The sequence below is a fragment of the Balearica regulorum genome, chromosome 1, assembly GCF_011004875.1.
Source record: "Balearica regulorum gibbericeps isolate bBalReg1 chromosome 1, bBalReg1.pri, whole genome shotgun sequence".
NCBI lineage: Eukaryota > Metazoa > Chordata > Aves > Gruiformes > Gruidae > Balearica > Balearica regulorum.
The window spans coordinates 214,710,030-214,724,237 of NC_046184.1; the positions used below are offsets into that span (position 1 = coordinate 214,710,030).

The window sequence follows — 14,208 nt, forward strand, 5'->3', positions numbered from 1 at the left end:
TTCTGCATCCCGACCCCCAAGCATCCCTCCCTCTGAGCATCCCAAATCCCAAACACCCCTCCTGCAACCCTTTCCCCTGAGCATCCCTTCCGCTGAGCAGCTCGACCCCTGAACAATCTCCTGCATCCCTTTCCGAGCACCCTTCCTGCATCCCTTCCCCGAACACCCCTCCTGCATCCCTTCCCCTGAGCATCCCTCCTGCATCCCGACCCCAGACCACCCCTCCAGCACCCTGATCCCCGACCACCCCTCCTGCACCCCGACCCCCAAACACCCCTCCTGCATCCCTCCCCCCGAGCATCCCTCCTGCATCCCTCCCCCCGAGCATCCCTCCTGCATCCCGACCCCAGACCACCTCTCCAGCGTCCCCTTCCCTGAGCATCCCTGCTGGCACCCCTTCCCCGACCACCCCTCCTACACCCCTTCCAAGCACCCCTTCCCCCCCGCACCCCTCCCTCCGATCACCCCAACCCCCTGACTGCCCCTCCAAGACCCCTCTCACCCCCCCCTTCCCCACCCGCCCCGCGTTACCTCCCTCCGTGGCCGGGCCGTGCCCGTAAGGTTGCGGCGTGACCGGCAGCGAGCCGCAGTCCTGCGGGCAGCACCGGGGCAGGGCCGAGGGAGGCGGCGAACTACAAATCCCAGCGCGGCCGGGCCGGGCCGAGCCACACCGCCCCCCCCCCTCCGCTTCCTCCTCCCGCCGCCTCCGCCTTCCGCGGCGCCCGGCGAGCGACGGGGCTCGGCGGCTGGAGGGGGCGCAGGTGGGTACCGCGGCGGGGATGGGATGGGATGGGATGGGATGGGATGGGATGGGGGGCGGGGATCGACCGGGCTGGGGGGAGTGGGAAGGGTCGGGGTCACCCCACTGCACACCCCTGAGATGGGGAAACTGAGGCACGGGGGGAGAGGGAGGAGCGGGGAGCACGGCCGGGGAAACTCTTTGGGATGTGGGAAGGACTGGTGATCCCCCACTCTGGGGGGATTTGGGGTTGGTTTTTAGTATTTTAAGCTCACTTAAAAGAGTGAACGCCTGGCTGTATAGGGAGGAGCCATACCTGTGGTTCCTCTTAACAGGGTAGGGCTCAGCGCCGCTCACAGAATCACACAATCGTTTAGGTTGGAAGAGACCTTTAAGATCATCAAGTTCAACCGTTAACAAGCGGTTAACAACTCTGCAAGCTTTGCGTTTCTCTTCCCCCCCCTCCCCCCCCCCCCCCAACATCTCCAAAATTAAAGGATTTACAGTGATTTAGCAAATCCAAGCCTTGTATGCCCAGACCCGGGGCTGGCTCTGGGTCCAGCCAAGCTGCAGCCAACCCTGGATGGTGACATGGGCCTGGCTGGGCGATGTGCATGAGCCATACCCTGTGGAGGGTCTAATTCTGTACGGCACCTACCTCGTTAGTGTTATTTCTGAGTGCTTTTTGCTAGCGTGCAGCTGCATCCATGCTGGCAATTAGCAGCCCTCTTAATTGCAGGGGTGCTCTGGAAGTGATGGTGTCAGTGGGAGGTGGGGCGGGATGCTGGATTGCTGAACCCACCCCGTGCGTGCATCAAGCAGTACGCAGGTGGTGGTCTGCCACGTGTGCAGATGAAGCGGCCCAGGAAAGAAATAAGAGTATCTGGAAGATACTCCAAGGGTGCCAAGTGATACCCATGTGGATGCTGGGACAGGACATTAGAAATCAGTGAAAACCTTTGCCAGGGCTGGCATTAAATTGGTATATGGGACTGTAAAAGGGTTACATCAGCTGCTTGGAGGGAAAAGTGATGCTTCTGCTATGAGACCCCAAACAGGCTCCCTCCTGGCAGCCAGTGGCAGTGCCCTCCTGGCAATCTGTGTGACCCACACAGCGGCCCCTGAGCCACAAGGTATCGGAGATCACACCGGGAGAGCGCTGAGCACCGCAGCACTTTGGCCTTTATTCTCCAAACCTCACTGCAGCCGCATCTCTGGCTCTGCGCTCCCTCTCCCCCTCCATCTTGTCTTCTGCCGTTCTCCTTCAGTAGCCGTTAACCTTCATTTCATTTTCCTCCTCCCCACTGCGCACCGCTGCTTTCATTCCTCTTCTCTCAAGAGGAACCTGATTTTTGTTTTATATCGCTCCTTCCTCTTACTAACTGGGCACCAGCTCTATTTCCCTGTCCCCATCTCCCTAGCCCCCCTGTCTCTTTATCGCTTAAATTCTCTGCAGAGAGCCTCACACCCAGCCTTTTGCATTCACCTGCAGCCCTAAGCAAGCAGCCCAGGAGATGCTCTAGAGCATCAAGGTGCAGGTCTGGGAAGGGATGGACACACAGCATCGCACCCACCGCAAACCAGGGACGTTAGGAAACTCCCCTTTACGCTCTCCCATCGTTCGCGTGTCTTGTCGGCAGAGGAGAGTTTCTGTGTTTAACAAAGCACGGTTTAAAAATTAAATATAAGTAAGTGGTGGCTGAGCAGCTGCTCTCCGAAGGTGGATAGTCGGCGTGTCTATCGCCGGGTGTCGCAGCCGCCAGCAGACCGATACCGATGATTCTCTCTTACAGCGAGAAGGAAAGGGTGAGCCGTCGTTTCCTGCCTCGCGCCCGCTGGGAGTTTGAGTCCCTTCCCGGAGCTCGTCACCCGTGTCCTCCGTGCCAGCCTCGGGGGGTGAGCGGCCTTTTCCCAGATGCCAGCTGGAAATTTCCAGTGGCTCACAGCAGTCCCGAAACAAAAAGCAGCTGCTTCCACCCCCCCCCCCCACTGCTCCCGGTGCTGCATTTCGGGATATATTGCTCCTGGCAGACGTGCCACGCTCCGCTTCAGCCGACTGAATTTCAAGCCTCTAAGTAAAGTGCTGCACTTGTAATTATCGGAGGGGCTGAGATTATCCGAGGGTCCAATATTAGGTGGGATCGATGTCCGTCCTGCAGCGATGGGAAGACAAGAGTTTTCCTCTCTAAGATAAACTATAAATAAGCATATAGGGTGTAGAAACCACATTGCAAATGTTTAACCTTCTGTAGTTGAAGATGAGCTGAGATAAATAAATGTGCATCAGGGGTACGTGAAGGGAGGGTGAATCCGTCCTCGCGACGCATTTTGTCCCAAATCCTCCTTAAACCCAGCTCTCACTTGATGCCTACTGGCTCTGCTGGCTACGTAGGTGGGCAACGGAGTCTGTTATCCCCTAAATACTATTTATTTTGTTTCTGCCTCCCTTTGTTGGTTTTTTGTTGTTTGTTTTTTTTTTTTCCCTCTTTCCTGTCACAGGGTGACTTCTAGGCTTCAAACTGCCTTCTCTGGGCAGGGTACAAACTCGTAGCTGAGGGTCTGGATTTCTTCTGCGGAATCGTCCCCCTGCGAAGGGACGAGGCGTGACGCTGGTCTGCGGGTACAGTCGCAGCAAGCGCCGCAGGGCTGGCTGTGCCCAAATCTGGAGTTCGCAACTTCATGAAGGTTTTTTGTTTGTTTTTTTTTTTTCTCAGGACTCGGGTATTTCTTGGAAACTGGAATTTTTACCTCAAACCAAAAGGCAGGTTTTAGTTAAGATGCGATGGAGCAAAGTGATAGGTGCTGAGCGTGGGGAATCTGGGGCAAACCCCAAAGCAGAACGAGCATTATGCAGAAAGAAGTATCTTTGCCTCATTATGTGTTTGCCATTAATGCACTCTAATGAAGCAGACTGGAGCCCCAGCCTCCGAACCACCATTTAAAGTCTCCGGCTGCCATACAGGTGCCCAGATATATTTTATTTTTTTCATACCTCCTTTTTAGCTGAAATCAATCCTGTCCCTCCTGATGCAGAATTACTTCCTATAACGCATTACCTGATCTGTCTCTCATAACATTTATCCAGCTGATGCCGCTTTCACCAGCTCTCTTGGGCAATACTCAAAAAGCCAGAGAGGTTTTTAGTATGGCTGCTCTTCCTGATGCTTGGCAGAAATGGTCCCTGGCTTGCTTTAATGTTATTGCCACTTAGGCATCCTTCATCATGCCGGCATAAATAATTAATTTCTGGGGGGTTTTTTGGTGGGTTTTTTTTTGCTGTGTGTGTACTTTGCAGTTCGTTGTTACTCCTCAACTATTTCTTAACGAAGCTGCACATATTTCACCGTCTTAAATACAGGTTTGCAAAGTTTTGGTCGTGGAGGGATGTTTTACGGGTGAGCTATTGAAGGCTACACTATAACAATTAACCAGCAGTGCAACATCTTATGTATAAAATTAAAACCAAGGGCAACGACTGTGTAATGGCCACGTAACGTTACATCTGGCAGCAAAAGACCCTGTTGCTGTCACAGCATCCATTAACTCATTTTCCAGGGGATGCTACAACTTCTAATGCCTTTAGCTCCACACGTAAAGGCTTCAGAGGCTGTAAGCAGCCTGTGGGATGGACTTTGGAAATCCTGTTTTAACAACTCATTGTGATCCACTCCTACCAAATTACATATCACTCTTGATTGGTTTTCCTTCCTTGACATTTGTAGAGTGAAATTTGTGTTTGCAGTCGATTCCTGCTGCTTTTCCCAAGCAGCATTTTCCCAAGAAATACTTGTATTCGAGTTTACTTGTCAGGGAAATCAAGGCATTGCAACACATTTTCCCAAATACAAACTTCTTGGTTTGTTTTCTGATCTGTTTAGTAACTTTTCTGTGCCCTACAGATATTTATTGTTACAGCAAAACTAGTATTAGCTTTACTTGGTTAATGCAGAGAGAGTTTTCTTCAGATCTTCAAGGAGGCTGTTAAGCAGGACCAGGCATACCATCTCTCTTTGGTGTTTCATAAGCTTGCTGGTTGAGGGTAGATTATTTTTAACTGGAATGATCTTAGTTATCATTTTTTTATCTGAATAAGTAACCACAAAAATCCTGTTAGAAATTGTCTGTATGTGTGAGTATATATATATATACACACACACATATATATCAAGAAAAGATCCATGTCTCTTTGAAAACCATATAAACATATTTATAACTTTAGACTTCCCATTAAACTGCATTTTTGGGCTAAAAAGGATAGACTACAGCTGTACCCATTTTTCAGAGTGGTTAAATACGTTGTAATATTCGTGCCATTTCTTCACATTTTACTTATGGCAAATCGTGACCGATGCTTTTTTTTTTTTTTTGGAGGATTACTTGTACACTTGTGGTTTTTTGCCAAGTTGGGCAAAACAGGCACTCAGTTAAATTATGTATACAGGATTTTATTTATTAGCTAATTAAAATGCTCTCAAATGTGATGAATACATAAGAGGGGAAATAAGCATATCCAAAGCTGTTCTACATTCAAACTGATTCAGCAAAGGAAGCGTTATGATAATGAAGGAACTGAGCTGATGGTTCTAAATACGTGAAGGCATTGATAAGGGAAAACAGGTAGATTTTGTCGTTTCGCACGCTCTTTCATACCTTCCTGCTCTGTCAACCCTCACCACTCTCCCAGGTTCGAACCAATTATTTGCTGAACTAAACTCAGGGGGTAGAAGGTCGTTACTGACATGTTCTCTGTGCATCTGTTGAGGATGCTCCAGTGAGTAAAACCCAAGTTAAATTTACAAGCCCTGGTCGGTTGAAATGCTCAGGTAGCAACTTCTGTTCAGGAGTTTGATTTTTTAGAAAAGTTCACCACTACTGGTTTCTCTCAACTTACATCACCTGAAAAGATTATGACTTTAAATCAACCATAGATTTTTTTCTTCCCCCCATTACGTTAAGTACATCTGTTTTAAAAAAGAAAGATGTATTTAAATACAAGTCACGCTAAAAGCACAAAATAAATCCTATGCTCTTCCACCAAATTTGCATCTTCAACTCTCAAATTAGACCTCTACCTGATCTAATTTGAGTGAATTTTAAGTACAACTTGGGGAGCAGCTACACAAAAGGTTTTACTGTAATTCTCTGCTTCCAAGAACCGTAACCCAATTCGTACCTGTCCCTGGTGACTGCAGGTTATAGCCACCCATGTCCAAGATCAGATGCTCTCTTGGTACCTTCTCTTTGTGGAAATGCCACCAAGCAGAAGTGATTTCCATGCTGCATTCTTGGAGAACCTTTATATTGCATTAGCAAAGTAGCCAGACCTGATAAACTGGGGTAGGGACCGCAAATGCTGGTTGGATGAGCAAAGAGAGAAAACTGACAACCCAATTAATTTTCATTTTCATGAGTTTATGAAAATTTTTTTTCATAAACAAGTTTATAAGAAAAAAGCAGCGAAGATTGACTTGGTTTCCCCAGCTACTGTGAAGTACGTTGGTTGGTCAATGCCTTAAGTCCAGGTTGATGATGAATCCAGTAGACATGTGTGTGCTCATTTGCGCTGTGGTTTTGGGTCTTCTGAGGTTGCCAGACTATGAGATTCATCATCACACTATGAAGATATAAATCTGCAAGCACTGGGATGAATTAGGCAATACCAGATGATTAACTTGTCGTATGTTGATTCCACTTTATAAATGACAGCTGTGCAACTGTTACCCTGCAGCCTTATCTGTGGGCCAGATGTTTGCATCATTAAATGTTTGAAATTTAATCCAGTGGGGGGGGAGTGGGGAGGTCCAAAATAAAAGCAAGCTGATGTCCTGGGAGACTGAAATCCAGCCTGTATGGGTCTGTAGACTGCAGAATAGCGATAAGCAGAATAGCCTGGTCAGGGCACGTGTCTGAGCAGCGTCCAGGGGTGGGAGGGGAGCAGAGCCCACATGGGAAGTGGGTAACGCCGTGTCTGCCGAGCTCTGTGCTACTACACCCACAACTCTTCCAACACCAGAGCTAAAGCTCAATCAAATTTCTGATGCTGTTGCTGGCAGCATAGACATGGTCTTCAGCTTCGAAGAGCTCACGTTACTGCCGTATTTTGTTGGCAGCCTCCCTTTTGAGACTGCTGATAAAGAAACAAACTACAAGATACTTTTTTTTAATGATGTTATCTGTTCAGATTGGACCGAGATGTCTGCCTCTCATTCAAGGTATATAGCCAGCGAGTCTGGATCAGACTAAACCTAGGGTGAATATTGAGTTTGAAACGAAAATCTGTATCTTGTCATTGAACATTTGGACCGTCCAGTGGTCTTTACATCGTGACTCTTGACAACAGGCTCTGCCAAGTGAAGCCTATCACATACACATCAAGGGAAATGTCTCACTCTGCATCTGGCTAAGGGTGGCAGAGAGCATGAGAAGCCTACTTCTGTGGTGTAGATAAGCAGGTTTTGGCTTAAAAATCTGAAAACATGACCTATGAAGAAAGAACAGAAATATTTGGGTTGTTTAGTCTAAAGCAGCTTAAGTGGTAGCAGAGATGGGAAGCAAGGAACATGGTCTTTCGGGTCACTGTCAGTCCTGCTTCTACAGGCTGTGTTATTTGCAGGGACATGTAGGGAACGCTTCTGTTTGACGAAACTTGAAAAAAAGTAAAATCCATTTTAGGCTGGTTTTGTGAATGCCAGATTGTGCTTGTAGCAATGCTTTTACAGACATATTGAAAGCTCTTAGTAGAAAAAATACATTGCAGCCACTTGTACTACAGAATTAGACCACTTGAGGCATCTATATGACCAGTTTAAACTCTTGACTCTAAATTGGGGAGAAGTCTTCAAGAGTGGGAAGTACACTGAGACTAAGGGGAGTTTAACACTGAACAAATTTTTTTTTCTCGGGAATATTTGGCTGAGGTTAGTCACAAGGATGGTCTTTGGCCATGAGCGTGGATGGGGTGTTGTGTTGGTCTATGCGTGCGCCTTTATTTGCCAATTTTGTTGGATATGTGGGACTAAGGGATACACAGGCAAAGCGCTCAGTGGATTTAGAGATCTGTTTCTTTCCATTAATTATGGTGCAGTGAGATACACACTGTGCTAAGGGCTACAGCAGGCTAAAGAGCAGAGTGGAATGTTATTCTTAAACTAGAAATGAAATACTGATTCTCCTTTGACGTGTTCATTAGCTGCCCTAGGTTGGGCAAGTTTTTCATAACAAAATGTGCCTGCTATCTAGAGGCAGATGTGTTTTAGGGTGATATTAACACTATTATTTGAGTTTTAGCAGCCATAAAATAATTGATATTCCAGCACAAGATGACGTTCTTCCTATCTCTATTTTTCTGTGACTCTGGAGCTGATAATAGTGTTGTCGTGTCTATGATTATTCCGTGACTAGTTAGGAAAATGCCTGCACTGCAGTTTAATTTTGAGTTGTTTGGCAGCTTTCTGTTGAATGACCATAGTTACTACAGCAAGAGCTACCTCCTACCTCTGCAAGCAAACACTGATGGGTTTCCTGCTGATTAAGTCACCAATAAAACTGGGAATGAAGTGTTGATTGATTTGGATTCAGCAAACAAGGAAAAACAGATCTGCAGGTCCTCAGCTAGCAGGAATGAGAGCCCACTTTTCCAAGGCAGCTGAGCTGATCTGCAATGGAAAGGGCTACGTGGTTCCTTCCTCTTCCCTTGCACCAGCACTGGCATTCATCTGGTTCCAAGATGTAGCAGAACCATATCCTGAATAGAAAATGATGGTTTTTCTCCCTAAACTGGCTCACTGTAGGGTCAGATGAGTGCCAGAGCTGGCATAAGGGAGGAGGAAGGTATGGTGGAAGGCGAAGGGAGGTATGTCCCTTCCAGAGGCAGTGATGCTTAACTGCACCATAAAATGACATCTTCCATTCATCTCAGCTGATTGCAGAGGAGCTGCGTGGAAATTATGTCAACCGGGATATGCCCCCAATTAATTAGGAAATGTTTTCTAAGGTAAAGCACGTTGGAAGGAGAAAGCTTGGCATTTTTTTTTTAATGAATGGAACCGCAGACTGTCGCATGCTTACAGCAGCACTGCTCGCTGGCTCCCTGCTAGGAACTCAAATGTGTGTCAGGGGATTCTGCTGCAACAGCTTTGTTGCTTTAATTATATCTTCAGATGTCGTGGAAGATGTTGGGATGTGTCCAGTTCTTGTCCTGTCCTTTTTTTCCCCTCTAAATTCTGTGTTCATGAGGGAGATGGGATCAGGTGAGCCCAGGACACAACTCTTGCTTTGAAGTTAGCAGTCGTTCCGCTGTAGGCTTCCGTGGGAGAGATTTCACTTTTAGCATGATTGTAAAGTTTTGGAGGACTCGTGATTTCTGGCACTAAACTGAACTAAACAAAGTCCTGTTCAAGTCTGTCGGGAGAAAAAAAGATCCTTACATTTGTTCTCAAGATAGAACCTCCAAAAGTCATTCCCCATTTCTAATTTCTATGAGAAATTCTTGCCATGTAGTAACCCTTAGGTATTTAGGACTCTTTATCTCTGTAGTTTAACCTTTTAAAAAGGTAAATGTAGCTAAATGTGTGCTTTTGGATTTTTTTATTTTATTTTTTTTTTTAGAATTAGTCCCAGCATCCTGACTTTTCCATCATGTCAGAACCCATCACGCTTAATGTTGGAGGAAAACTCTATACCACCTCTCTGTCCACCCTGACTAGCTTTCCAGACTCCATGCTGGGGGCCATGTTTAGTGGGAAGATCCCAACCAAGAAGGACAGCCAAGGCAACTGCTTTATCGACAGAGACGGCAAAATCTTCCGCTATATCCTGAACTTCTTACGAACTTCTCACTTGGACCTCCCTGAAGACTTTCAGGAAATGGGCTTACTTCGACGTGAGGTAGATTTTTATCAAATTCAGCCACTGATTGAGGCCTTGCAGGAGAAGGAGGTGGAGCTTTCTAAAGCGGAGAAGAATGCCATGCTCAACATCACCCTCGATCAGAAGACCCAGACTGTTCACTTCACCGTCCGAGAAGCACCCCAGATCTATAGCCTGTCTTCCTCCAACATGGAGGTGTTCAGTGCTCATATCTTCTCCACATCATGTCTGTTTCTGAAGCTTCTCGGTTCCAAACTTTACTATTGCTTCAACGGAAACCTCTCTTCAATATCCAGCTACCTGCAGGACCCCAACCATTTGACCTTGGATTGGGTCGCAAGTGTGGAAGGCCTTCCCGAAGAGGAGTACACCAGGCAGAACTTAAAGAGACTCTGGGTGGTGCCAGATAATAAGCAAATCAATAGTTTCCAGGTGTTTGTGGAAGAAGTGCTAAAAATAGCCATGAGTGATGGTTTCTGCATAGATTCTTCTCATCCACATACTTCAGATTTCATGAATAATAAGATTATTCGCCTAATCCGGTACAAGTAGGAATGGGTGTGTATTCTGGTGCCAGCATGGAGGTAACACAGCTTAAGTGTTTCCCTTTAAAACACACTTACAGCCTAATTCAGAATCATGCTTATCTGGATTAAGAGTCACTAACGGGGAGATGATTTTCCTTTAATGTATTTACCAATACGACCTTTCAGAATATGTCCATATTCTAGATGGAAGGAATATTATCTAGCGCCTGAATTAAGGATTGGTTCTGTCTCTGCCTCCACCTCTGACCTGCTGTACAATTGTGGGGAAAAATCACTTAACTTCTGTCCTTCCTACGTTTTCCGGCTGGAAAATGGGAGTGATCCTTAACCTATGTCACAAGGGGATGTGAGGGTTCAGCGATCAAGGTTTGGAAGGTATCTGGAGATCAGATGCGGTGAAGGATGCCGCAGAGCTGCAGTGCAGCAGACAGCCCTGGGGACACATTTTCCATGTCTTTCTGTATCACCCATGCAGAGCATCCAAGAAGCTTGGTTGGATCCAGAGAGAAGCAGCCTCCCCGCATGCACGCACTAAGTATAGCTGTAAAGGATGGTGCAAACTGCAAATGAGTAAGGGATCCTGTCTGTTTGGGTTCAACAAAGGATTTCTGTCACCATCTGAAGCTGACTTATTTTTTTCTGAACGCTGTGAGGAAGCCCCTGCTCTGTTCTGCTTTCAGGAAAGCCGTGTTTGACTGATGTGACTGGCATGGGGAACGACCAAGGAAGCCATAGCAGAGAGAATGGTGTTCTTATGAACTGAGAAGACTGTGGCTGGTAGGGGAACTTTGCTTTGCATGCTTTTAAACCTTTACTTCTACATTCCAAAGGCATCCAAGACAACTAGTCCTTTTCTTTCTCTTGCAACGTTTTATTTGTCTGGAGGATGCTGCTGAAACTTTCTGAAATGGAGACAGATTTGGGGAGGCCCCCAAATATCTTCTAAACATTTGAGCCTCTTCTGCCTGGACACGGCCTTCTTTTGGGCACGTCACCCTGCAGCAGTGCCTGAAGTGCATGGGATGCTCTCTGGGTAGGATAGATTCCATCTAAAAAGACAACTTTCTCATCAGGTTACACCTAGTATTTTTCATTACAAAAAAAGCAGCTCATTTTTCTTATCCCAATACATCGAGCCTTTTTTTTTTTTTAGATCATTGTGAAATGGTCAGGTCACTAAGCTAGCATTTTACCCGCTCGCTGGACTTTAGCATCAGGTTGTCAGAGGCAAGGCAGTGGGAAACCAGAGGCGATGACAACGGTCAAGCTTTTTCCTGTACCCCCGGTCTGTGCCATAATGAAGATCATAATCCACCAGCTGCACGTTAGCTCTGAACATCATTTGTGCCGCATTCAAGGTGGTTCATTCTCAGCTAATTATATTGAAAAGTATCTTAACTGTCTTTCCCTAACCAGATTGCTACGTGTGCATGAGAGACCCTCTAGAACGTTTCCTGTTATCTCTAATGAGATAGAAGGGAAAATGCAATAACCAAGTTTTGCATGTAGAATTTTAGTGGTTCCAAAAGCTCTCAGCACGGGGCGGCAAAGCTCAGCATTGCTCGTGTTCTTGTTTCCGCAAGTAACTAGTCTGTCGTCATTAAGCTGACCTGTAAAACAAGCATAAAAAAGCGTTTTGTTACTGTTGTAAAATACAGTGAGATAAATGTATTTCTACTGTCCCAAGCTGTAATTGCACGAACAACACAAATCAGCATACTGACGGTAAAAATGCGCGTTTTGAAGCTATTGGCAGCCTGTTATAAACCACTGCCCCTGTCTGACTGGGTGCTAAACCAGCGTGATATACGTGGGACCATGTTGTTGGGAAGCACTGACTGGGCTTGAAGCCTTCAGAGCCATCAAACCTGGCAAGTTTTGTGAATTTTGAGGACTGTAAACAGGATTTTGTGGCTAAATTCCAACCTGAGTCACCATGTTGTTCTAGTTTTAGTTGCATTAGGAAGAACTTTTTTTTTTTTTGCCCATCCCTGTCCTGAATTATAAAGCAGGAGTAATCTGTTCCAGGGGTTGCTGCATGCCACTGAGAAAGGAAAGCAACTCCTGCGTGAATCTTATTTCTGACATGAGTTTGCCACTCAGTTGGACATTCCCAGTGATGATCTATGCAGGTAATATGATTGTGATCTGTAAAATTCCATACATGAACCCTCTTTCATCAAATCTATGCCTTGAAACCCATATGTCTTTGCTGAATTTATGCAAACAGAGCTTTCGGGGGCTGTTGGCAGTATTTCTTTCTAGCCCACGCCCTTGAGAGTAGATTTTCAATGATCTGTAACAGGGGTTCTTGTATGTCGGGACTAAAATAATACTTATCTGTAGTAATTTGTTTCCTGTCAGCTTGAGTTTACCCAAAGGTAAAAGCAGTGGGCTTAAATCTCATTTAGAAAGGACAAGTCTGATCTACACCCTTTAGAGCTCTGGATCAGTATTGTTCCATTCTATTTAAGCAAAATAAAAATATTCCCTGGGAGAGTTGAATCATTACTGCGTTTTCTGGTGAAAGGCAAATAAGAGGAGTCCATAAAAGCACTATGCATAGCTTAATCTAGAGCATTTACTCTTCCCCTTTGCCTCCACCCCCTTTTCTTTTTTTTTCTTTTCCTTTTCTCTTTTCTTTTCTTTTCTTTTCTTTTCTTTTCTTTTCTTTTCTTTTCTTTTCTTTTCTTTTCTTTTCTTTTCTTTTCTTTTCTTTTCTTTTCTTTTCTTTTCTTTTCTTTTCTTTTCTTTTCTTTTCTTTTCTTTTTTCTTTTCTTTTCTTTTTTCTTTTCTTTTCTTTTCACTTTTCTCTTTTCTTTTCTTTTCTTTCTTTTCTCTTTTCTTTTCTTTTCTTTCTTTTCTCTTTTCTCTTTTCTTTTTCTTTTTCTTTTCTTCAGACTGTAGCAGCACCCACACTAAAAGCAGTAATGCAGTTTCTTAAAAGTCTGAACAAGAAATGAGGAGTGCCCCAACCTGGCCTAGACAGTAACTAGGGTAATTCTGCTGACATGGAAATATGGGTTTGGGTCCCCACAGACTGAGGAGAGAACTGAACCCAGGGCTTCTCCTGGAGTGCTTTAACCTATCAGCCTGTTAGGCAAAAGATGGACGACTCGAATACGCGTTTATCTGTGCTCGTGTGACTAAATCAGGCCGAGGTACAGCTGGCCACAAATCTCTGTCATTTATTAATACACAGAAAGATGCAAAATACCTCTCTTCTATATGCAGAAAGATGCAAAATTTCCAGGAAGTATAAAGACATGAGTGAAGACAGGCATTGGGAGGAAGAGGAAAACTTGAGATACCTCTAAATTGCTAAGCAGAATAAACATCTTTAAGCACGAGATACTATTTATAATGCCACAGTAGTTCTGCATGCTAATCGAGCCTGTGAAATAAGCAGTAAGTGAATCACTTGCGATTGCAAACATATGGTATACAAACGCAGTTGCTATTTCAGACTACACATTAAGCTAAATTTATAGCTGCTCCTTAATTTTGCAGTCTGTGAGTTACGTTATAATGACTGTTTATAGGAATGTTCTCTCTCCAAAACGTTTGTTCCTTTTTTATCTAGATAGCTGGCTTTTGTTCACCTTCTTTTTCTGAGCCCTAGAGGTGTAACTTACTTTTGTTTACCAGTCAACAGCACTAATAATTCTTCTTCTCAAGAGTTTTCCTAAATTAAAGTGAACGTGCACGAAGCCATATTAAGTACAGCGCAACCCCATCGCTAGTCATGAAAAGCACTTGGCATTTATTAGCAGTAACATCTAAAAATTATTTCACTCTTGAGTGTAATATTCACAAACTTTTTTTTTTTTCCCCTCTAAGGGCCTGAGAACAAGGAAAGGATCTAGGGAGGGTTTTTTTCCTTTAAAGTTTGAAGGGTCTTTTCTTCCACATCTCGGTGCGTAACTCCTGTTTCGATTCTGCCATATGCCTGCCTCCCTCAACACCTTTGGGTACAAAATGAGGCTAAATCCTGCACTTTTTTTAAAAAAAATGGCCTAAATGTTGAGAGAGCCATTGAACAGAGCGATCAAT

The 14,208-nt window shown here is 45.2% G+C and overlaps 2 protein-coding genes across 2 annotated transcripts in view; one reads left to right on the forward strand and one right to left on the reverse strand.

The window, feature by feature from the left end:
• Positions 1-673, reverse strand: part of USP35 (ubiquitin specific peptidase 35) — a 31,753-nt gene extending 31,080 nt beyond the window's left edge. Inside the window, exon 1 of the mRNA XM_075742543.1 lies at positions 532-673. The gene's annotated coding sequence lies outside the window, so the exon portion shown is untranslated. The remainder of the gene's footprint in view (positions 1-531) is intronic.
• A 30-nt stretch (positions 674-703) lies between these two features.
• Positions 704-12,769, forward strand: KCTD21 (potassium channel tetramerization domain containing 21). Its single transcript, XM_075742552.1, has 2 exons — positions 704-761; positions 9,347-12,769. The coding sequence occupies exon 2, from the start codon at positions 9,377-9,379 to the stop codon at positions 10,157-10,159; it is 783 nt and encodes a 260-aa protein (XP_075598667.1). The 5' UTR covers positions 704-761; positions 9,347-9,376; the 3' UTR covers positions 10,160-12,769.
• The last annotated feature ends 1,439 nt before the right edge of the window (positions 12,770-14,208 follow it).

Excerpts from the sequence above, each read along its gene's own strand:
- KCTD21 (XM_075742552.1), top strand. The coding sequence starts at position 9,377 with ATGTCAGAACCCATCACGCTTAATGTTGGAGGAAAACTCTATACCACC.